The sequence below is a fragment of the Cololabis saira genome, chromosome 19 (assembly GCF_033807715.1).
Source record: "Cololabis saira isolate AMF1-May2022 chromosome 19, fColSai1.1, whole genome shotgun sequence".
Taxonomy (NCBI): Eukaryota; Metazoa; Chordata; class Actinopteri; order Beloniformes; family Belonidae; genus Cololabis; species Cololabis saira.
This window is the reverse complement of record NC_084605.1, coordinates 37,487,470-37,513,028: the sequence shown is the minus strand read 5'-3', so window position 1 is coordinate 37,513,028 and position 25,559 is coordinate 37,487,470. Positions and strand designations below refer to the sequence as shown.

At 42.6% G+C, this 25,559-nt stretch overlaps 1 protein-coding gene across 1 annotated transcript in view; it reads left to right on the top strand.

Annotated features, from left to right (window-relative positions):
• Window positions 1-25,559, top strand: part of LOC133419406 (PDZ domain-containing protein 7-like) — a 31,260-nt gene that overhangs the window by 1,971 nt on the left and 3,730 nt on the right. Inside the window, exons 2-13 of the mRNA XM_061708567.1 lie at window positions 5,391-5,528; window positions 5,645-5,819; window positions 5,930-6,106; window positions 12,866-13,013; window positions 16,232-16,292; window positions 16,388-16,565; window positions 18,227-18,453; window positions 18,537-18,695; window positions 19,616-19,731; window positions 20,584-20,675; window positions 22,031-22,122; window positions 24,923-24,994. Of these exons, the coding sequence (XP_061564551.1) occupies window positions 5,391-5,528; window positions 5,645-5,819; window positions 5,930-6,106; window positions 12,866-13,013; window positions 16,232-16,292; window positions 16,388-16,565; window positions 18,227-18,453; window positions 18,537-18,695; window positions 19,616-19,731; window positions 20,584-20,675; window positions 22,031-22,122; window positions 24,923-24,994 (1,635 nt within the window). The remainder of the gene's footprint in view (window positions 1-5,390; window positions 5,529-5,644; window positions 5,820-5,929; window positions 6,107-12,865; window positions 13,014-16,231; window positions 16,293-16,387; window positions 16,566-18,226; window positions 18,454-18,536; window positions 18,696-19,615; window positions 19,732-20,583; window positions 20,676-22,030; window positions 22,123-24,922; window positions 24,995-25,559) is intronic.

Here is a 25,559-nt window from a genome sequence, read left to right as displayed (position 1 = left end):
TTATGTGACTATTTGTATAGAAATGATCTGTTTGAAGTCTTTCAGTCAGGGTTCAGAATGCATCATAGCACAGAGACAGCACTGGTTCGAGTTACGAATGACCTTCTTATGGCCTCAGATAAGGGATTAGTGTCCATATTGGTTTTACTGGACCTCAGTGCTGCTTTTGACACTATAGATCATGGCATTTTACTGCACAGGTTAGAGCATGTTGTTGGGATTAAAGGGACAGCTCTGCGTTGGTTTAAATCATATCTATCTGACAGGTTCCAGTTTGTTCATGTACATGAGGTTTCTTCAGAACAGTCAAGGGTCTGTTATGGTGTTCCGCAGGGTTCAGTGCTAGGGCCAGTCTTGTTTAGTTTATACATGCAGCCGTTGGGAAGTATAATCCAGAATCACGGCATACACTTTCATTGTTATGCTGATGATACGCAGCTCTACTTGTCTATGAAGCCGGATGAAACAGAACCGTTAGTTAAACTTCAGGCATGTCTTAGGGACATCAAGGACTGGATGTCCAGAAATTTCTTGCTTCTAAATTCAGATAAAACAGAGGTTATCATTCTTGGTCCAGAGCATCTTAGGAAGGGATTAGATGGTGTTGCGATGGCTTCCAGTGCAACTGTGAGAAACCTTGGTGTTGTTTTCGATCAGGATTTGTCGTTTAAACCATATGTTAATCAGGTTTGTAAAATAGCGTTTTTCCATCTCCGTAATATTGCAAAAATTAGGAAAATCCTCTCGCAGAGGGATGCAGAGAAACTAGTTCATGCGTTTGTATCTTCTAGACTGGATTACTGTAATGTGTTGTTAGCAGGATGTCCAAGTAATTTGCTGAATAGGCTCCAGCTGATCCAAAATGCAGCAGCACGAGTACTGACAGGAATTCGCAGGAGAGACCACGTCTCTCCAGTGTTAGCGTCGCTCCATTGGCTACCTGTAAAATTCAGAATTCAATTTAAAATTTTATTACTTGCATATAAAGCCCAAAACGGCTTAGCTCCGCAGTATTTACAAGATTTGATAGTGCCTTATGTTCCTGGCCGAGCTCTCCGCTCCCAGGGTGCAGGTTTACTCGTAGTTCCTAGAGTATCTAAATGTAGATTTGGAGGGCGGGCGTTCTGCTATCAGGCACCATTACTTTGGAACCAACTTCCAATCTGGGTTAAGGAGGCTGACACCACCTCCACCTTTAAAACTAAACTTAAAACCTTTCTGTTTAGTAAAGCTTATAGTTAGTGTTAAGTAAACCTCTAGCTGGTGTTGGTAAATCTCTAGGTAGTGTAAACTTTAGTGTGTTAGAGTCAGTAGTCATTGTCGCAGCTATAGAACAAAACTATAATAGTTAGTCTCAAATATAGCTTCGCGGTAGATATGCTGCTATAGGCTTATGCTGCAGGGGGGCACCGACATGATCCGCTGGGCGGTGCCTCTCACCCTTCTTCTCCTCTCCTTTTCCCTGCCTCTCTTCTCCATTACCATTTTTATTTATTATAAATATCTCATAGCTATCATTTTTGTCCATTGTTCCTGTAGTTTCTTGTGCCGGCCCCCCTTTTTTCTCTTTTGTGTATGTTTGCAGGCCGGAGCCTCAGGAGCTGCGTTCTGGCCTGTGTTCCCGGCCCTCCCCCCCCTCTGGTCATCCCATTGCTTCTTCCACCTGCCTACGTGGATGTCTGCTGTTGCTGCTTCCGCCTGCCTGCACCCCCCCCCCCCCTCTGGTCATCCCGCTGCTGCTTCCACATGACTGTTGTGTGCTGCTGATGCCCCCCCCCCCCTCTGGTCATCCCGCTGCTGCTTCCACATGACTGTTGTGTGCTGCTGACGCCCCCCACCTCTGGTCATCCCGCTGCTGCTTCCACCTGCCTGCTGTGTGCTGTCGACGTCCCTGACTCCCCCAGTCTGGCCTTCGGCAGGAGGGTCCCCCCTTATGAGCCTGGTCCTGCTCAAGGTTTCTTCCCTCCTAAAGGGGAGTTTTTCCTTGCCACTGTTTGGCTTAAGGCTTTTCTCCCACTAAGGGAGTTTTTACCTGCCATTGTTTATATAATAATTGCTCGGGGGTTTATGTTTATGTTTATGTTTATGTTTATGTTCATGTTCTGGATCTCTGGAAAGCGTCTAGAGACAACATCTGTTGTATTAGACGCTATATAAATAAAATTGAATTGAATTGAAAATTGAATTGACGACGGCGTAAGCGCCAGCCCCAGCTTGTTCCAGCTCCAGCTCCTGCACCTGTCCCTGTTCCAGTGGTGGTCCCGGACGCACCTCCCCATGTTCCTGTGGTGGTCCCGAACGCACCTCCCCATGTTCCTGTGGTGGTCCCGGACGCACCTTCCCATGTTCCTGTGGTGGTCCCGGACGCACCTGTCCCTGTTCCGGTGGTGGTCCCGGACGCACCTTCCCATGTTCCTGTGGTGGTCCCGGACGCACCTGTCCCTGTTCCGGTGGTGGTCCCGGACGCACCTTCCCATGTTCCGGTGGTGGTCCCGGACGCACCTTCCCATGTTCCTGTGGTGGTCCCGGACGCACCTCCCCATGTTCCGGTGGTGGTCCCGGACGCACCTCCCCATGTTCCTGTGGTGGTCCCGGAAGCACCCCCCCCTGTTCCAGTGGAGGTCCCGGACGCACCTTCCCATGTTCCAGTGGAGGTCCCGGACGCACCTTCCCATGTTCCGGTGGTGGTCCCGGACGCATCAGCCCCTGCTCCGGTGGTGGTCCCGGACCCCCCCTCAGCCAGCTCCGAGGACCCGTGTTCCCCCCCAGCCAGCTCCGAGGACCCGTGTCCCCCCCCAGCCAGCTCCGAGGACCCGTGTCCCCCCCCAGCCAGCTCCGAGGACCCGTGTCCCCCCCAGCCAGCTCCGAGGACCCGTGTCCCCCCCAGCCAGCTCCGAGGACCCGTGTTCCCCCCCAGCCAGCTCCGAGGACCCGTGTTCCCCCCCAGCCAGCTCCGAGGACCCGTGTCCCCCCCAGCCAGCTCCGAGGACCCGTGTCCCCCCCAGCCAGCTCCGAGGACCCGTGTCCCCCCCCCAGCCAGCTCCGAGGACCCGTGTCCCCCCCAGCCAGCTCTGAGGACCCGTGTTCCCCCCCAGCCAGCTCCGAGGACCCGTGTTCCTTCCCAGCCAGCTCAGAGGACCCGTGTTCCTTCCCAGCCAGCTCCGAGGACCCAGGTCGCCCCTCAGCCAGTCTCCGTTCCTGAGGCGGTCCCGCCGCCAGTCTCCGTTCCTGAGGCGGTCCCGCCGCCAGTCTCAGTTCCTGAGGCGGTCCCGCCGCCAGTCTCAGTTCCTGAGGCGGTCCCGCCGCCAGTCTCTGTTCCTGAGGCGGCCCCGCCCATCTCGGTTCCTCTTCCTGAGGCGGTCCTGGATGGATCTGCCCAGCCCCGAGAACGGCCCTCTGGCCGGTGTGCCTGGTCCCGAGTCTGGTTCCGGGGTTGGCCCCCCAAAATGACTCTCCGGTTGGCCCGGCCCCGTCGGCGTCCTCCGGAACGCTCTCGCTGGTCTGCTCGGTCCCGAGGACGGCCCCCGGAACTTTGGCCGTGTGTGGCCTGGGCCCTCCTCCAGGCCCCCTCCGCCCGCCCTGGGTGTTGACTGTGGGGACATCTGGGATCTGTCCCTTGAGGGGGGGGTACTGTCAGGGTTTGACACTTCCCCCCAGTTTTTGAGTTTCAGTTCTGTCCCTCCTGTTTCCCATTTGCCCTGATTGTCTGCACCTGTGTCTCGTCGTGTCTCGTTATCCCCTGTGTATATCTGGTCTTGTCATTCCTTTGTTCCCTGTCGGTCCGTACTGTTTCTTCCTCCATGTCTCCTTGCAGTTTTTCCTGATCCTGGTTTTGTTAATCCTGCTCTGCAGCGCTTTTAGTTCTTGGTTTTTTGATTAATAAATCCTTGGTTTTTGCAACTCCTGGCTCCTGCTCTCCTGCATTTGGGTCCTCAGCAAACCGAACCGCAACAGAATCTCTTCCCTTGAGCGCTCTGTTAGGCTGTTTAAGAAACCACATACAACTTTGCTAATGAATAGCCTCTTTTTTTCAAGATGTAGAGCACTGGATGCAGGATACACAATCTGCAGTACACAAAAATTACCCAGATTATGTGTTTCTATCAGGAAATGAACCAGTGAGCTGACCAGTATGTCTTGTCTACTAAAAAAGTGCGGGTAGTTTTTTTTTTATTTCTTCTGCCCTGATTATGACTGATATTAAACACCCCAATTTATTTTTTTATATTTAAAAAATGATGCTGTTTGTTAGTTCAGTAATTTTTTTCTCTATAATTCAATATGGTGTCTTTGTACCAGTGGTCATTTATAAATGACTTTATTATTCTATTACAAGAATAGACATTAGCCTTCAAGAATGAAAAATTGGGTCCAATCAGGATTCAAGCTAGGGGTGTGTATTGCCAAGGACCTCATGATACGGTACGATACGATATTGTGATATCCAAATTTTGGGATATATTGCGATGTTGTACATAGTTTGCTGAAAACTGTAAAAGGCATTTTAAAATCTGAGTTGGACGTAAATCAGATTATAGTGATAATTCATGGAGCAAACTGAGTCAAAACAATGTAATTCAAATGTTCTATTTTATTGTAACAACACAAGCTAAATTTGCATGTTTTTCATATTATTTTCATATTTACAATATGAAATTAAGGCTAAAAATATTATTTAAGCCCATGTATACAATTAAGTCGAACTGAATTTACAACCTGTCTGAAACATGATTTGTTATTTGAAAAAGAAAATCAATATTCAAATTGTGAATATCGATATCCAATCGGCCAGCAAAGTATTGCTATATATTGCCATATCTATATTTTTGCCCCCCTCTACTTCAAGCATCATTCTCCATATACCATCATATTATTCCTGGCTCAAAAAAAGACAAAAATAATGATAAAACCAATGAATGGAAAACTCAAAGCAGCTCACAAACCAGCTGGATCAAGGAAACTGATATTTCCAATCAGACCAAAATCAGAGACACTTAATACATTTAATACGTTTATTACAGGAGTTTACGGGGGGGGGGGTTCATGGTTAAAAATGTCAGTGTCACTTTAGTTTGGAGCAATTTTTTATCTTTATTTTTTACGAAGTATCATTTTCTCTCATTGTCTCCTCTCTGTATTATCAGCAAAAACAAGAGAAAATGTTGGAAATGAAATACAAAAACCTCCACACTTATAGAGGGGCCCTCTAAACTGTTCCTTTTAGTCACTTTAAGTCAAGTAAATTTGATTTATATGCCTTTAAGTTACAGTTTCTCTCAAATGATTCTACAGTTTTTACTGCATACGAAACCATCTCGTCTTAAATTCAGACAACATTAATGTACAGGGAAATCCACCAAGATTAGTAACCGTCTTTGTCACATTTACAGGAGGAGATGATAGTGAGGACCTCCACACGGTCACAGTGGATAAGAGTGTGGATGGAAAGCTGGGCTTCAGCGTGCGTGGAGGCTCAGAACACGGTCTCAGCATCTTCGTCAGTAAGGTGGAGGACAACAGCACGGCACGTAAGCGCTGCTCTATAAAACGTGATGGCTCTGGACAACAGGAGCCGTGTTACCTGCTGCTATCTGATGCTGATTGTTACACTGTGTCACACTCCCGTTGGTGTGTTGGTTGACAGAGGAGGCGGGGCTGCAAGTGGGTGATAAGCTGGTGGAGGTGAACGGCATCAGCCTGGAGAGCATCACCATGAGCAGCGCTGTCAAAGTCCTGACGGGCAACAACAGGCTGAGGATGGTGGTGAGGCGGGTTGGGAAAGTCCCCGGCATCCGCTACTCCAAGGAGAAGACCACCTGGTGATGCTTGATATTTACATGAATCTAAAAAGAACTCAATCACTTTCCTCCTTACTTTCCTGTCTGGGTATCAGTGTGCTAATCAGTCGGGTGTGCTGCTACTTTCCCAGGGTGGACCTCATCCACAGGCGTATGGTGGTGGAGGAGAGCGGCCGCACCCCGTCCGAGGCCAGCTCAGGCAGCGCCCTCCGCAGGATCGTCCACCTCTACACCACCTCTGATGACTATTGTCTGGGCTTCAACATCCGGGGAGGGAAGGAGTTTGGCTTGGGAATCTACGTCTCCAAGTAAGCTCTTTGGCTGCGTCTGAAATCGCATACTTCCACCCTAATGAGTATGCAAAATGAGTATGTGAGATTTTTTAGTGCGTCCGAAACATTAGAACGTACTCAATAGTATGTACTATCCATACTCATTCTGTAGAAATTCATTAGTGTGGATTGATGGACACTAGCTGAGCAGAAACTTCCCACAATGCAATGCAGCTGTGTTTGGTTGCTAAGTGATATAAGTATGTGTCATATTATATGTCATAAGTATAATATTAAGTATAATAATATTATTATATAATATTAATATTATAATATTCATATATAATAATATTATATAATGTCATCTTGTTTGGGCCAGGATAAACAGGAAATAGCGTGGTGCTGCTACTGCTTCCTTCCAACGGCAGGAAGTGACGTGTGCGCTCTTAATAGTACGTCCGAATTAATGCACACTACTGATATTTACTCAAAAGTGTGCCGAACTTAAAGGAGCATGAGGCTCCTTTTAAGAAATGAGACTCTCTAGCGCCACCATTCGCCACGACGGCCGTCGGGGGTACTGCAGCCAACAGTGAAGCCGGCACGGGAGAACGGGGAGAACGTGCATGCAGCGTCATGTGACGTCACATCCGCCGCCCAGCGTGGGAAATTCCGGTCACAATTGCAGCACATTTTGCAGCACACAGCCTGTTCAAGGCAACGGAGAGATACACTAGAGCAGGGGTTCTTAACCTTTCTGACCTCGAGGCCCAATTTTTTCAGTACAGAGCGGCCCAGGGCCCAAGTAAAAACCTTGTCAAATAAAATGATCATCACGGACTTTTATGAAACATGTCAATGTTAACATGCACATGTCAAGCTTGATTTATACTAGGACAAATCAATCAGTTCAGGCTTATTAATAAAAAAAGATCAATAATTAGATTTTACTTAAATAAAAAAGGAAGGACTCAGAATAAAAAATATATATACATATAAATCAATCAATGGATGGCAGTAGAGCGGGTCGTCCAATGATCGGAAGGTCGGCAGTTCGAATCCCGCTACATCCCAGTTGGTGTCGTAGTGTCCTTGGGCAAGACACCTTACCCACCTTGCCCCGTGTGAATGTTTTTGAATGTTTGGTGGTGGTCGGAGGGGCCGACTGACGCTTCTGTCAGTCTGCAGGTCAGCTGTGGCTACAAACGTAGCTACCACCACCGGTGAGAATGTGTAGGAATGAATAATGGTCTCTGTAAAAAGCGCTCTGGGTGTCTTGAAGGGCGCTATATAAAACCAAGCCATTATTATTAATAAAAAGTAAAATAGATACATTCAAAATAATGTTAAATTAAATAAACTGTAAATAAAATTGAAATAAAGTGCAAATGAAACTATATTTGTGCATAGCAGAACCAGAAGAATCTTTATTTTCTTTCATATACATATTAAAAAAAATATACAATTTCCTTTTTATCTGCAGCTCTTAATGAGACACTTGGGCCTCTGAGACACAATCAGGTCCAGTCTGGGTGGAATGGGGGAAAGGCTCACTCTCAGAGTAGCATGCAGCGTTGCTCTGAGTCTGTTTCGGGCTTTGGGCTTAGTTGTGGCCACGATGGAGAATATAAAAATAAAGGATCCCGCCGCGCTCGCTCTCCCCGTTGCTGGGCGCAGACTAAGTCAATCAATCCCTGATACTGGCAGATCCAAGCCGACTCTGAGCGCAGACCAAGTAAACGATCCCTTATCCTGGCGGATTTAAACCTATTTTGTGCAAAACAAAGGATTTTCTCCGTAAATACAGGCCTTAATAGTACACGTGCAGCTAGATGAGTGTCCGAGGTAAATAGAAGGTGCCGCGGCATTATTCTCCTTTTTTATAGAGCTCCCCCGCCTCTTCCTCTTGGTTCCCTCCTCCACCGTCTGGCAGTCAGTAACAACTGACTAGCGCATTAGCGCCACCACATGGTCGGGATGCAGTCCTGCGGCCCCCGCGGCCCCCGCGGCCCAAACCTACACAACAGAATTTTTTTCGCGGCCCACTAGGGGGCGGCCCTATGGTTAAGAATCACTGCACTAGAGGACTCATTCCTTTTGGTTTGGAACGCTTCATCTGACATTATTACTAGAAAACTTAAAACGTATACAAATTTTTTTCATAAATCCTGCCTCAATCCTGCCTCGTGCTCCTTTAAGTATACTTTTTAGTATATAATGTTTAGTACGGGATTTCGGACGCACCGATGGAAATGCAGGACTTGCTAAGGAAACCTCAGATGGAATTACAAAACAGGGAAGTGAGTGTGGAGGAATGTCTTTACATCCATTATGTCATAACAGACTACATTTTAACTATTTCCAACATAGATAAATTAAAGGGGACCTATTCTGAAAAACAGGTTTTTTCTTGCTTTAACCTCCTGAGACCCTGCGTTCTCATATGAGGACATTACATTTCTGCTGTTCTGCGTCATGATACTTCATTTGTACGAATATTGACCCATTGTCCTCATCCGGGACTCCCTCCTGCACCATCTAGTGGTCTCATAATGAAATTACACTCATTTGGGAAAAAACAAGATGGCTGGGATCTCAATGAAAGTCGTCTATGGCAGCTCCCGACAGAAATATGGACAAGGTAAAAATCCTAACCTAATTTTATGATTGAAACTAGTATATTTATGCACAATAACGTCTGCAGCTTCACATGGCATGCTTTTTTGATATATTTGAGTAATATTAGCAAGCTTCAACGTCTGTAAACATGAAGTACTCGTTTAAGGACATCAGGTCTATCTTCACTGCAAACACTTAAATTCTTTCCAAGAACATTTGTCTTTATTTCTTGCCCAAATGTCCAATTTCTAGTCAAAATAAGTCTCATTACACTTAAAATACTTGTTTTTAGATTTCCATTTGTTTAAAGCACATTTTCACTAGAAATAAGTAGAATAATCTGCCAGTGGAGCAAGTTTTTATTTCCTTGTAATATGAAAGAAAACAATTGAAAATGAATAATATTAATATAAATGATATAGAGATATAACCTAATACCCATGTTTTTACTCTGTAGCACTTTATTTAATTCAAAATGCTGAGTATATTGCAAATAAAACGTATCATATTGTTATTATTAGAACCTGACCAGGATGTGCAAGGATGCAGGGCACGACCAAGAAAGGGAAATAGAGAAAAATAAACCCATTGTCCTCATGTGAGGCCATTGGATATTACATAGTTCAACAGCACATAGAAAGCAAAAATTTAATTTCAACAAAAATTAGGTCCTACTGATCCCAAATAGTAAGGACACATAAAAAATGCACATCAAACAAAAGCCCGGGTCTCAGGAGGTTAACATATATAAAGTGGTCTCCCCTCAGCAACTCAGAGAAGGAGGAAAGCAACCAGATTCTGCAGGGTCTGTACAGCCGCCCGGTGATCCGTCCAGTGTGATGTGGATCTACGAGCCAATAAGATTCTGCTCCCGTCGTTACTTAACAACAGGAGCGATGCGTGAAACCACACCCACAACTAACTCCGCCGGCCGAAGCTTCCGCCATTTTTTCGTAGCGGTGTATCGCGTCATTCGCAAAGACATGGCTCAGAGGCTGAATTTTGTAATTTATTTAGCAAAAACAATCAAAAGCTTGTTTTTAAGACATTCAAGGCCTGTTTAAAATAGGTATTAGATGCCATAATAGGTCCCCTTTAATATAGTTATAGGTAAAATGTGCTGTGCCAATATAGTTAAATGCACACCCTGCAGCAGAGAGGTTGAGAAGTGGAGCGTCTGACTCTTCACCTACAACCAGCTGCCAGGAACAGAGCTTAAATACTGTGTTTGAAAAAGGGAACTTTTGAATGGTGCATGTGGTATTTTGAACAAAGCCTGTCACAGAATTTCATTAAGACTTCAGGAAATTGTACCATCTTGTAAAAAAAGCAAAGCAGAATATCTCTCTATCTCTAAAGTATCATGGGCTGGACTTAATTTAATTTAGTTTTATTTGATTTAATCTTGTAACTTGTAAACTTGTAACGGGTCATAATGAGTTACTGCTGATGTATAGCCATCATTTCAGGCAGATTAATATTTATCTGCCGAAATGTTGTTTTTAAAACTGCTTTATTGCCCTCACAGTAATGGAAAAGGTTATTTAAATTAATCTCACTTCACCTTTGCTCTTGTGCTGGTTTGCACACGTTGGAAAATAAAACAATCACATCGCTGTTGTGCCTTTGGCTAAGAAAGTTCAGTACCCATGATCGTGTACGTACTGTGGAAATAGTTATGTTGATAAAATAAAGGAAATGCAGGGAGTAGAAGACACTGTCCTGCGGTAGGTCTTTGTTTATCCAGCCGTCTACAACAGAGATAATAAATCAATTAATTAATTAGTGATAAAGCAACAAATCCTAAAGTGTAATAAAAGGGCACAATTTTAAATGTGTTTCTGTCTGTCCATCCATCCATCCATCCATCCATCCATCCATCCATCCATCCATCCATCCATCCATCCATCCATCCATCCATCCATCCATCCATCCATCCATGCATGCATCCATCCATCCATCCATCCATCCATCCATCCATCCATCCATCCATCCATCCATCCATCCATCCATCCATCCATCCATCCATCCATCCATCCATCATATCTATCTGACAGGTTCCAGTTTGTTCATGTACATGAAGTTTCTTCAGAACAGTCAAGGGTCTGTTATGGTGTTCCGCAGGGTTCAGTGCTAGGGCCGATCTTGTTCAGTTTATACATGCAGCCATTGGGAAGTATAATCCAGAATCACGGCATACACTTTCATTGTTATGCTGATGATACGCAGCTCTATTTGTCTATGAAGCCGGATGAAACAGAACCGTTAGTTAAACTTCAGGCATGTCTTAGGGACATCAAGGACTGGATGTCCAGAAACTTCTTGCTTCTAAATTCAGATAAAACAGAGGTTATCATTCTTGGTCCAGAGCATTTTAGGAATGGACTAGATGGTGTTGCGATGGCTTCCAGTGCAACTGTGAGAAACCTTGGTGTTGTTTTTGATCAGGATTTGTTGTTTAAACCATATGTTAATCAGGTTTGTAAAATAGGAAACGGTGCGTGATTGTGTGTCTGTGTCGGTGAGAATGCGGTATGGAAGGGTCCTGCCATGGAGGATTTGGGCCTCCATTGGCAGGACAACAAAACTTAATAATTTATCAATATTATATTATACAAAGATGGGTATTATTATTATTATTATTATTATTATTGCCGGTGGCCTGGGTTCCGGGCTCTTCCGTGTCGGCCTCTGGTCTCGCGGGTGGCGGGGTTGCTCCCCCCCCTCCCCCACTATAGATACACTTCAGGTGAAGAAAAAAAAAAAAAAAAAGGTTTGTAAAATAGCGTTTTTCCATCTCCATAATATTGCAAAGATTAGGAAAATCCTCTCGCAGAGTGATGCAGAAAAACTAGTTCATGCGTTTGTATCTTCTAGACTAGATTACTGTAATGTGTTGTTAGCAGGATGTCCAAGTAATTTGCTGAATAGGCTCCAGCTGATCCAGAATGCAGCAGCACGAGTACTGACAGGAATCAGCAGGAGAGACCACGTCTCTCCAGTGTTAGCGTCGCTCCATTGGCTACCTGTAAAACTCAGAATCCAATTTAAAATTTTATTACTTGCATATAAAGCCCAAAACGGCTTAGCTCCACAGTATTTACAAGATTTGATAGTGCCTTATGTTCCTGGCAGAGCTCTCCGCTCCCAGGGTGCAGGTTTACTCGTAGTTCCTAGAGTATCTAAATGTAGATTTGGAGGGCGGGCGTTCTGCTATCAGGCACCATTACTATGGACCCAACTTCCAATCTGGGTTAAGGAGGCTGACACCACCTCCACCTTTAAAACTAAACTTAAAACCTTTCTGTTTAGTAAAGCCTATAGTTAGTGTTTAGTAAACCTCTAGCTGGTGTTGGTAAATCTCTAGGTAGTGTAAACTCTAGTGTGTTAGAGTCAGTAGTCATAGTTGCAGCTATAGAACAAGACTATAATAGTTAGTCTCAAATATAGCTTGGTGGTAGATATGCTGCTATAGGCTTATGCTGCAGGGGGGCACCGACATGATCCGCTGGGCGGTGCCTCTCACCCTTCTTCTCCTCTCCTTTTCCCTTCCTCTCTTCTCCTTTTCCATTTTTATTTATTATAAGTATCTCATAGCTATCGTTTTTGTCCATTGCTCATGTAGTTTCTTGTGCTGGCCCCCCTTTTTTCTCTTTTGTGCATGTTTGCAGGCCGGAGCCTCAGGAGCTGCGTTCTGGCCTGTGTTCCCCACTAGGGGAGTTTTTACCTGCCATTGTTTATGTAATAACTGCTCGGGGGTTTGTGTTTATGTTTATGTTTATGTTTATGTTCATGTTCTGGATCTCTGGAAAGCGTCTAGAGACAACATCTGTTGTATTAGACACTATATAAATAAAATTGAATTGAATTGAATCCATCATCCATCCATCCATCATCCATCCAACCATCCATCCATCCATCCATCCATCCATCCATCCATCCATCCATCCATCCATCCATCCATCCATCCATCCATCCATCCATCCATCCATCCATCCATCCATCCATCCATCCATCCATCCATCCATCCATCCATCCATCCATCATCCATCCATCTCTCCGTACCTAGATGAGGCTCCAGCAGATACGTGGATGGAGGATGGAGATATGGATACATGGGTGAGTACATGATGAATATTATAATTGAATATCTTGTCTCCTGTCTGCTCGTCTCAGGCTGGATCCGGGAGGCCTGGCCGAGCAGAACGGAATAAAGATGGGCGACCAGATCGTGGCTGCTAACGGAGTGAGTTTTGAGGACATCAGCCACAGCAGTGCGGTGGAGGTGCTGAAGAGCCACACACACATCATGCTCACCATCAAGGTGAGGAGGCTGCACTGGACTCCCCACATGTTGCAGAAAATCATTCAAATGACATGTGCAACGAAGAGCCTAAAGTCTAAAGACTGTAGCAGCTAACTCACTGAGGATGATTTTTTATTTTTATAAATTTACATTAATTCACTGCTTTAAGTAACACTATGTGCAAAACATTTAGCATCTCAATCTAAGTTGTAGAATTTGTTTTCTTTTTTTTTAGCTGTTGTCAGCCATTTAACCATCAACACAAACTAAGAAACTCTCTTCATGGAGGTTAAAGTACCCCGATCTTAAACCTGTAACTGGCATGTACAATGTTGAAGGTTTGTCCTGAACAATTTGTGTAGCATTTGTTGAATTACATATACAGGACTGTCTCAGAAAATTAGAATATTGTGATTTTCTGTAATGCAATTACAAAAACAAAAATGTCATACATTCTGGATTCATTACAAATCAACTGAAATATTGCAAGCCTTTTATTATTTTAATATTGCTGATTATGGCTTACAGTTTAAGATTAAGATTCCCAGAATATTCTAATTTTTTGAGATAGGATATTTGAGTTTTCTTAAGCTGTAAGCCATGATCAGCAATATTAAAATAATAAAAGGCTTGCAATATTTCAGTTGATTTGTAATGAATCCAGAATGTATGACATTTTTGTTTTTTTAATTGCATTACAGAAAATAAAAAACTTTATCACAATATTCTAATTTTCTGAGACAGTCCTGTAGTAAAATGAGGCAGTTGTTTGGTTGAATATGGGAATGTTTGCTTAGTGCAACGTTAGATACGAGTGGAATAGCTCTTTGTTACTGGAAAGCATGCCGGCGCTTTCATCACCGCTTCACCTAAATGAGCTCTAACTGTCTGAGTCTCAGGCTCCCGGGCTGCATGGCTACACGGTGCTCGTGGCGACCGTCTCCGTGGCAGGGCCGACAGCTGGCACGCAGTCGTAATATTCCTTGCTCACTTTACTTGTCGGAGCTTGGGTTTCGCGCTGCGATAAAACAGCCGTGCCGTTTGCATTATTCACCAGGCGGGCCTGGATCAGTTGCTTATCAAACATTAGAGCCTGTGTTTAGTTTTGGATGCAGGGAAACTGAAACACATCCTAGAATTAGAAAGCGCCCCAACTATCAAAGGTTGCTAGAAAGTCAGGAAGGAAAACAGCTTTTTGCTTCAGGAATAAAGACGAGGAGTTATTCTTTATCAAATACAACCAACCTATAAAAGTTTCAGTATCTATACCAGGGGTCAGCAACCCCAAATGTTGAAGGAGCCATATTGGACGTAAAACACACAAAACAAATATGTCTGGAGATGCAAAAAATGAAAAGTCTATGCCTTAGAATGAAGGCTGCGTGCATGCTGCATATATCTATATTAGTTAGAACTGGGGGAAGATTTTTTTTTTCATTATGCACTTCGAGAAAAAAGTCGAAATGTTGAGAAGAAAGTCGAAATGTCGAGGAAATAGTCCAAATTTTGTGAACAAAATCAAAATGTTGAGAAAAAAGTCGAAATGTCGAGAAAAAAGTCGAAATGTTGAGGAAATAGTCAAAATTTTTTGAAAAAAATGGAAATGTCGAGAAAAAAGCAGGGCTCCAGACTGCGACCAAATGCTCGCATTTTGCGACCAAAATTTGAGTATGTGTGACTGAATTTCAAGTCCACTCGCACACGTGCGACCAGTGAATTTGCCAGTGTTTTTTTTTTTTTTTTTTTACACGTTAAACGTGGAAGGGGTGCGTCAATGAACCAGCATATTTGCAGGCCAATGAGTGTGAAAGGGAATGAGTCGGGGGATCTATTTATTTATTTATTTATTTATTTTTTTCGTTTAATTTCCAGCTCAAAGCAGGTATTATGCCCGGACTACATTTAATGCGACACAACGCGCTGCGCCGCGCACATAAAGTTAGAAGAAAGAGATGGCGGGTATGTTTGGTTTTAGTAACATCATGCTCAGGCCATGAGTCTGCAATGGCCCAGACGGGAGACACATGTAGCTCAGTGCTTAACTTTTATTTTCAATCCACTCTATATTCTTCTGGTTGTTCTCCGATATGTTCCCCTAATGCCTGAATTATGGTTCCGCCTTAAATCGACCGTACCCTACGGCGTAGGCTCTGTGTTATTGTAACGCGGAACCATAAATCAGCCTTCACCCGGTACATACATAGGTTTCTCTAAACATCTGTCCCCGCTACAGTTTTAACTAAAAGAAAATGTGCTCCAATACAGCAAGTCTCATAATTTTATTTTGAACACTGCCAAAACTCTAACTTAAAACGTAACTAGAACTTAAAATTTGCTTGACACAAATGAAAGTTAAATTATAACACGTGGGAAAAACACCTAACCTTTTAAGTGATGTGTGATATCAGGTGTAATGGCCTTTTTAGGTTAGAAATAAGAATATTTCTTGGTAAGATCCTTAGTTATTTGAGTGAAGGCAGTGAATTTGGTCAACTGGTGTAAGTTCAGGGTTTTAGTAAAGACACAAGTAGGGAAATGTTATTGGCCAGCCCAGTACCCGCAATATTTGTACATTTGTTAAGTACTGTGTTTAACAGTTAAATTCATGGCTGAAAGGTTACTAAGCACTTTGTTACCAAGCACTTTTTTATCATGTGAATGTATGTTTTCTTATATATATATATATATAATGACAGCAACGGTGCTGTCAGTTTACTTTATGTTGCGGCATCTTTAAAAGTGCACAATAAAATGTAACACTGCATTTGAAACAGCACATTGTGGTAATTCATTAATCTATTATGAAATACGTATTACTAATACACTGAAATGTAGTAGAAATGTAAAAATTTGGTTAGCGTGTCGATAAACGATGTGCGCTCCTAAAATTTCTGATTGTGCCCCTAAAAATTTTCAGTTAGGGGCTACTGTGCTCCTAGTGAAAAAAGTTAGTCTGGAGCCCTGAAAAGTCAAAATTTCGAGAAAAAAGTCGAAATGTCGAGATTAAAAAGGAAAGGAAAAAGGAAGAAAAAAAGAGAAAAAAAGGTAAAAAGAAGGAAAAAAGGAAAAAAGAGAAAAAAAGGAAAAAGAGAAGAAAAAAAGGAAAAAAAGGTGAAACATTTTTGAAAAAGCTCCAGGAGCCACTAGGGCGGCGCTAAAGAGCTCTGGAGCCGCGGGTTGCCGACCCCTGATCTACACTATATCTTATTTGCATATCTGTGGTCATATCTTGTCAGGAAGCAGGACGATACCCTGCCTATAAGGAGATGGTGGCAGAATACAGGTGGCTCAATAAATGTAAGTATTTTTATGGAGTTCTGTCTGGTTTTAGTCTTTGTTTCAGTCTGTGTCAGTACATATGAGTATCATGAACTTTTTCTGTTCTTCCTCAGTGGCCAATGGTGCTGGGAAGTCTTCGTCCCAGGGTTCAGACTCCACCTCTTCAGCCTCCTCTCTGTCGTCGGGGACGCCGGTCAGCTCTCTGAGCGGCCTGTCGCAGGTCATGTTCCCCGCCAGCCTGCCGTTTGGTCTGGACATGGTGGACGTCTGCATCTCCACCGAGGACCAGGGGTCAGTCTGCGCCTTTAGTTTACTTTGCAATACTAAGAAATATTGCTTATTTTTCTTGTTCCAAGCGTTTTAAACTGTACTGATTACACGTCAGACACTCAAAACGTTTCATTATTGTGGTTCCAGGCAGGGGGGGATTGGGGGGTGGGGGATTGGTTGAGGGGGGAAGAGGGGGGGATGGCATCCCCCCCCTGAAATAAAAACGGTCAAAATCATCCCTCCTTTCCATCCCATATGTCATTTCATCAATGAATGTGGTTTTACTGCTATTTCAACATTTAGAGTCATCACCAGAAAAATAACACCAGAAAAATAACTTATTTGACCATTTTCACCTGTTTCAAGGCAAGGCAAGGCAAGGCAAATTTATTTATATAGCACAATTCAACACAAGGTAATTCAAAGTGCTTTACATTGACATTAAAAGCGGCAAGACATAATAACAAATAGGTAAGAATAAGAAAAGAAGTAAAATAATAAAAAGCACAAGCTGTTAAAAAAATAAGGGCAGTAGAATACAGCAGGTTTAATTTAAGAGTACACTTCAGTAAACAGTAATTTTTTTAACCCTGATTTAAAGGATCTACAGTTGGAGCAGACCTCAGGTCTACAGGAAGTTTGTTCCACTGGTGAGGAACAGAATAACTGAACGCTGCCTCACCTTGCTGGTTCTGGTTCTGGAACCACAACAAACCAGATCCAGATGAAGCTCAGGGGTCTGGGAGCTTCATAGGAACTAACAGATCCAGATGAAGCTCAGGGGTCTGGGAGCTTCATAGGAACTAACAGATCCAGATGAACCTCAGGGGTCTGGGAGCTTCATAGGAACTAACAGATCCAGATGAACCTCAGGGGTCTGGGAGCTTCATAGGAACTAACAGATCCAGATGAACCTCAGGGGTCTGGGAGCTTCATAGGAACTAACAGATCAACCATGTATTTTGGTCCAAGACCATTCAGGTCTTTGTAGACCAGCAGTAAGATTTTAAACTCTATCCTTTGACTCACTGGAAGCCAGTGTAGTGATTTCATGACCTGTGTAATGTGGTCCAGTTTCCTGGTGTTTGTAAGGACTCTGGCGGCAGCGTTCTGGATCAGCTCAGTTTCAAGTAAATTTTCACTTGAAATAAGTAGAAAAATCTCCCAGTGGAACAAGATTTATCTTCTTATTACAAGCAAAAAAATCTTGTTCCACTGGCAGATTTTTCTACTTATTTCAAGTGAAAATTTACTTGAAACAGGTGAAAATTGTTGTTTTTTCCAGTGATGAGTCTTGTTTTAAGTGTAATGAGATTTTTTTTACTAAAATGAGACATTTTAACTAGAAATAAGACAAATATTCTTGTTAAGATTGTGAGTTTTTGCAGTGATCCATGTTACTTATCCTGTGAAGGACAGAGTCATATTGATAAGTTCAGAAAAGTGTTTTTTATTGTTGTGTTTTGATGTATTTGATGTAAGCCCAGTGGATATTTAAAGCTTACAGAAGGCTGCATTTAACTGCTGCTATGTCATTCCTGCATTATTTCTGCAGGTGTTTTGGTCAGTGCTATTATTTGTAATATATTATATTATTTGTAATCAGCACAAATTATCTGTCCCCATATGATCAAATCCACCATCCCCCTGATTTTTTTTTACAACTCCAGTAATGGTTCCAGGTCGGAGTCAGAGCGAACTGAAACAGCCATCCAAACAGACTTCCCCTCCCAGAAGATTCCAGCAGACACCACTCGCAGCCTGGGACCAACCACGCTGCTCAAAGACACGGTGATCCGTACGGACGAGTGCAAAGGGAAGAAGGAGTCACCCAAGACAGCCGTGCTGCTGGCGCTCAGCCGGCCGACCCGACCGATCAGCAGGTCGCAGAGCCAGGTCACCGTAGAAGGTGAGCAGGCGTGAGCGTGGCAGGAGGTTTATGCTCAGGTTATGGGACTGCGTGAGTCACTCTCTGTTGCTGCCCTGTCACAGAGATCAAGCAAAAGAAAGAGAAGAAGCAGAAAGGGAAGCACCCCGAGGAGAAAAGCACCCTGCAGCGCTCAAAAACGCTTGTTAACTTGCTGTTCAAGGGAGGACGCAAGAAAGACACAAGCAGAGGGCGCTCCAAGTCCCCGGCCGCCGATGGGAAGGGTAGCTGAATCACATTCTTTGAAGAGTTGGTGACTTTCTGTACAGCTTTGTGAACCCTGGACTGCCCACATTGCAATAGCATCTCATATCGGTCGTCCTAAAGTCAAGGAAAATGTGAAAGTTTGTGTCAGGAAGGGCATCAAACGTAAACCGTACGCCTAATCAATATACCAGACACTCCATGTGTTGTGTAAACCCGTTGAAAGGGAAAGGCCAAAAGAGGTTGCCTCTTCTTCTATTTTTATGTACAGGACTGTCTCAGAAAATTAGAATATTGTGATAAAGTCCTTTATTTTCTGTAATGCAATTAAAAAAACAAAAATGTCATACATTCTGGATTCATTACAAAACAACTGAAATATTGCAAGCCTTTTATTATTTTAATATTGCTGATTATGGCTTACAGTTTAAGATTAAGATTCCCAGAATATTCAAATTTTTTGAGATAGGATATTTGAGTTTTCTTAAGCTGTAAGCCATGATCAGCAATATTAAAATAATAAAAGGCTTGCAATATTTTAGTTGATTTGTAATGAATCCAGAATGTATGACATTTTTGTTTTTGTAATTGCATTACAGAAAATCACAATATTCAAATTTTCTGAGACAGTCCTGTATATTGTCTATCGCTTCCTACTTTAAATTTAACATGAAAATTCTCAAAACGTGGTCACAAATGTAGTTTTTCAGAATATTTCAGTATTTTCTTTAAGATATGGCAAAATGATCAATAAGACATTAAGAAAGTAGTTTTAAAATCAAAAACAGAAGCCGGATTTTACTGTTGTAGATAGTTATTTAGTGTGTAGATGGAGATTGTGTCAAAGTGTGGTTTATTTAGAGGTTGCAGCCTTGGAGAAGGGCTTGGTGGATGAGAAGGGCGTCTTTGACCGGCACCTCTTCCTCTCTGCTGCTTCCAGAGGGACGAGGGCTCGGCGAGATGCCAAATGCAGAGATGCTGGGAGCGGTGGAGGACATGGCCCGCAGGCTGCTGGCCGAGGAGGAGGTGGCTGCAGTGGTGGATACCTGCCGAAGGGTAGGCCATGTTTTTCAGACTGAGACACTGACTGCGTTTACATGCACTCAATAACCCTTTTAAAACCCGAATATTGGCAATAACCCGAATTTTGACTGCATGTAAACTAGACTGGGGATCGATTCAAATGTCAAAAATCGATTCGATTCCGATTCTTAAGATTCAGAATCGATTATCACCATTTGATTCGATCCGATTCGATATTGATTTGGGTTAGTGTTGCCTGGATTATATGACTGTAAAATAACTAGTGAAATAATAATTTCACAATAATTATTGTGAAATAACTAAGAAATAAATAACTCAAATAGGCATTTCAATATCCATTTAAAGTGCAACCAGGCATTTTTCAGGTATTTCATGACAAACCGTGTCCGATAACAGAGAAATCAAACAAGCTCTAGTAAATATAGATAATATGAACTTCATTGAACTAATATAACATTTAGAAATTTAAGCTGAAATGTCCAGCATTTTCTCGAAAGAAAAGTTAATTTAGTTCAGGAGTTTTCAAAACTACTGGGACTACTGGGATTAAAGTTCACCAGGCAAAAATGTAATGATGAAAAAAAAAAAAAAAAAAAAAAAATTGTCAAAAAAAGAAAAAAAATCAATCTTTAGACATACAAATCGATTTTTAGGAATTAATATGAGAATCGATTTAGAATCCGAAAATCGATCAGGCCTAATGTAAACGTAGTCACTGTTTCTGGTTGCCAGTTGTGGTAATGGTTGTGTTGAGCATCTTCACACAGTTCTTGTCTCAGACCTGTGATATTTTATGAATGATGAAGGCAATTTTAAAGTTTTCTTTCTCAAAACACACTAAAGAGTTGATCTGTCCCCCTGTAGTACGTGGCAGAGCGGTCTGTGGAGAACTTCATACGCCACCTGCTGGTGGTTCTGGACCGACCTGAGAAGCTGCTGCTGCTCAGGGAAATCAGGTGAGCAGGACGAGAGAAGGGAAAGATGCTCAGATTACTATCAAGGTAGAGCATTTCCTGTAGTGGCTGATGATTACAAGACCATTATAGAAGGATATTAAAAAGAACCCTGGCTATTAAGACATGTAGGTCTTAAAAGATAAATGTTGGTATCAATTATAACAATGTGATATAAAAAACCTTGTTGATGTCTTCGTTTTTATGAAATTTGAAAATATAATTTAACATGTAGGTCGCCATTTTTGTTTACATTCTGGGTAGTGACGTCAGACGGTGGCTCCTGCTGGCCCCCGTACACTGTTTTGACACCCAGAAACAGATGAAAACACAGCTAAACAGGTGACGGCGCACCAGAAACACAGATCAAAACACAGCTAAACATTAAGGTGACGGCGCACCTACAAGTAAAGTAAAAAAAAAAAAGTAAAAAAAAAATTTAAAAAAAGTACCGCACCATAAAGCATGAACTATAAAAACACCATAAAACTCAGATAGACTAACCGACCACACGTTTCAACTAGCAGATAACCGATGCTACAATAAAAACCCCAGCCAGATCTGGCGACATTAAATTAAATAAAGATGATGGTGCTGGGTCCACCGTTTGATGACAGACCAGGGGCTGAGGGGACTGGCCCGGGACTTTGACGAAACGGGAGGCGCAGACTTCGCGTCAAATAGGCAAGAACATCTTTATTTAATTTAATGACGCCAGATCTGGCTGGGGTTTTTATTGTAGCATCGGCTATCTGCTAGTTGAAACGTGTGGTCGGTTAGTCTATCTGAGTTTTATGGTGTTTTTATAGTTCATGCTTTATGGTGCGGCACTTTTTTTTTTTTTTTTTTTTTAACTTTTTTGTAGGTGCGCCGTCACCTTAATGTTTAGCTGTGTTTTGATCTGTGTTTCTGGTGCGCCGTCACCTGTTTAGCTGTGTTTTCATCTGTTTCTGGGTGTCAAAACAGTGGACGGGGGTTAGCAGGAGCCACCGTCTGACGTCACTACCCAGAATGTAAACAACAATGGCGACCTACATGTTAAATTATATTTTCAAATTTTATAAAAACGAAGACATCAACAAGGTTTTTTATATCACATTGTTATAAGTGATACCAACATTTATCTTTTAAGACCTACATGTCTTAATAGCCAGGGTTCTTTTTAAAGTAGTTTATATCAATTTTAGTTTTCTACCAAAATAATCCACAAAAATACGAATGAATAACAAAGATTTTCTTTATACCTTCAAGTATCAGGCACGTACTCATGTCAATAATTTACATTAGCATTATTTTTCACAACAGACTGAAGAAGTGAGCTGTAATTCAACAGTTGTTATTTCCATGTTTTCATCCAGGATGCTGCTCCCGCCGTCTGACGTGAGGCTGTTCAATGACATGGTGGCTGCGGTGGAGGTGGAAGCCTACGACATCCTCAAACATCGCGCAGGTGCCTGTGATAACTATGCAGATGTGGTTTAAAGGGGACCTATTATGGCATTTAATGTATATTTCAAACAGGCCTTGAATGTCTTAAAAAGAATCTAAAGCTTGTTTATTCTACATAAATCAGAAATTCAGCCTCTGGGCCATGTCTCTAGTTTTACTGTTTCTAACCTCCTTCTCTATGAGGGATTCTGATGGGCGGGGCTATGATAATGAGGCTCTGTGCTGATTGGCTGCCTGAATGACGTGTAGCAGGGGAGGGAACAAAGCCTCTCCGGGGAGAAGAGCAACGGCTCCGTACACAAAACGTGTCCCATGTGAGCGTCAGCGACAAAATCAATTCCATTGCTTTATTTTTTTGTATTGAACTGTCCTAACTGGCCGTGAGTTTAACAGTTTCAGTGTGGACAGAGAGAGTTTAACAGTTTCAGTGTGGACAGAGAGAGTTTAAGGGGTTTCAGTGTGGACAGAGAGAGTTTAATGGTTTCAGTGTGGACAGAGAGAGTTTAATGGTTTCAGTGTGGACAGAGAGAGTTTAACAGTTTCAGTGTGGACAGAGAGAGTTTAAGGGTTTCAGTGTGGACAGAGAGAGTTTAACAGTTTCAGTGTGGACAGAGAGAGTTTAATGGTTTCAGTGTGGACAGAGAGAGTTTAATGGTTTCAGTGTGGACAGAGAGAGTTTAAGGGTTTCAGTGTGGACAGAGAGAGTTTAATGGTTTCAGTGTGGACAGAGAGAGTTTAACGGTTTCAGTGTGGACAGAGAGAGTTTAACAGTTTCAGTGTGGACAGAGAGAGTTTAACAGTTTCAGTGTGGACAGAGAGAGTTTAATGGTTTCAGTGTGGACAGAGAGAGTTTAACAGTTTCAGTGTGGACAGAGAGAGTTTAACAGTTTCAGTGTGGACAGAGAGAGTTTAATGGTTTCAGTGTGGACAGAGAGAGTTTAACAGTTTCAGTGTGGACAGAGAGAGTTTAATGGTTTCAGTGTGGACAGAGAGAGTTTAATGGTTTCAGTGTGGACAGAGAGAGTTTAACAGTTTCAGTGTGGACAGAGAGAGTTTAATGGTTTCAGTGTGGACAGAGAGAGTTTAAGGGTTTCAGTGTGGACAGAGAGAGTTTAATGGTTTCAGTGTGGACAGAGAGAGTTTAACGGTTTCAGTGTGGACAGAGAGAGTTTAACAGTTTCAGTGTGGACAGAGAGAGTTTAACAGTTTCAGTGTGGACAGAGAGAGTTTAACAGTTTCAGTGTGGACAGAGAGAGTTTAAGGGTTTCAGTGTGGACAGAGAGCGTCCGATGTCACGCAGCTCAACGCGATAGTCGGACGCTCTCATGCAGTTATGACACGGTGTAAACGGATCTTAAAGCCTGATTTATGGTTCTGCGTTAAATCGACGCGTACCCTACGCCATAGGGACGTGTAACGCAGAACCATAAATCAGCCTTTAGTTCCCTGAAGAGGGAACGGGTCACCTCGTCTTCACACTAATTCACACAGGAAGATTTAATTGAATTCTAAACCGTTACACCACAGTTATTTACTCCGATTCCTCATTTCATTTCTTATGTTACAAGACAAATGAATCATGTTAACTGTAAAGAAATCACAACACTGAATGTTCACAAATGGCAACTTTATTGTTAAAAATAAAAGAACATACATTTATATTTTATATAAATCACATTTATGCACTATTGCTGGCTCAAGGAAGGACCGTGTGTCTTCTGAAGGTGTAGTTGAACAGCTAACGAGTAACAGCGGAGCTCCGGTGAGTGGCTCCGGTGGCTCCGCTGTTATCTGAGCTAAATACTTAGCCCATGCAAAGATCCTACTTGTAGACAAATATAAATAACGTCACTTACCGCTGACTCGTGTGCAGTTGCTGGGTCTGTACTGTTGCTACTGATCCTTTTATGAGGGTAAGTGTCGAAGCAAAACCTAATTTTTACTGTCCCTCGTTATTGAAACAGCCACAAGATTCACGAAACAATGGCGGCGTTCTTGTTCCAGGCAGAGTTAGTTGTGGGCGCGGTTTCAGCAGCGGAGGAGACCTATGGAAATCACTCCCGTCGTGACGTAACGACGGGAGCAGAATCTTATTGTCTCGTAGATCCACATCACACTGGACGGCTCATCCGGGCGGCTGTACAGACACTGCAGAATTTGGTTGTTTCCTCCTTCTCTGAGTTGGCAGGCTGAGGGGAGACCACTTTATATATGTTAAAGAGAGAAAAAACCTGGTTTTCATAATAGGTCCCCTTTAAGTGTCAGAGTCAGCACCATCATGGGATGACGTTAAAATCATTCACATTCACGATGATCTTAAATGAGATGTACCCTGCCCATTTTTCCAAGGTTAAAATGTCTCCGGCATGCTCCGGTCAAAGTTCTACATAGTGTCAGTTTTCAGCTGTGAAACGGCAGCTGATTGTAGGGGGTGGAGCCAGCTATGCAAATCAATTCCACCCCTTTTTCCACACAACACACCTTTTTAGAAACTGGTGCTCCAGGTTTGAATTGTTGAGGCAAACAAGTTCACTATGGTGTCAGAATGGGTGCAGATAAAGACTGTGATGCTGGGTCATTTAGTTCTGGTCTGGGTATTGGATGTCAGACTAAATGTCTCATTTGACAAGACAGTTTCAGACTGAGGCACCTGAAACAGAACACCAGGGTTGACCGGTGTGAGAGTGTGATTTGGTTTACACTTCAGACATGCAAATAATCAATGTCAAACACAATAAATCTGTCCCCTTTGAATAGTTTTTAAAATTGTGTAGATCAGACCTCTTATCTTTTCACTGCAGTTCGAACTCCTCCATTACGCTCTCCCAATTCTGGCCGAGCGCCCAAACGACGGCTCATTACCCCGATTCCAGGTCAGTTCCTCCAGTTTGTTTTAGAATTATTTAGTATTTGTGAGTTGGACTCTAAAAAAATCTAAAGTTCACTTCATCCCCGTAGAAGCCTTTTTATTTGCCAAAATTATGAGATACAAATGCTTAAATTGTGATTTAATTAGTCAAAATGATGAGATTCAGTGAATTGCAATATCTTTCTCTAATGTTTGTGGGGGGTTTAGTTTAGTTTAGTTCAGTTTATTTGCACGTAAAAAAAGTATACAACCTCCAAAAATTCAGACAAACAGTATGTAGAAAAAAAGGAAACAACAACAACAAAAAAGAAATACAATGTAACAGAAAAAAATGTGCAGGAGGAACCAAAAAAACCCATAAGGGCTTGTTGAGTGGTTCCTCCTATAATGAAACAAACAATATCTACAGAGATATGTAAAACATAGGACAACTAGGAGAATAGGCTAAATTACTAGAAAACAGGAATGTGATGAGGATGTGCAGAGAAGTTCTGGAAATTAGTGGTTAAGCTTTGCTAAGCTGGGTTAGCAAAACAGTTGTGATTTGTTTTTTGAAATGATTTGTGCTC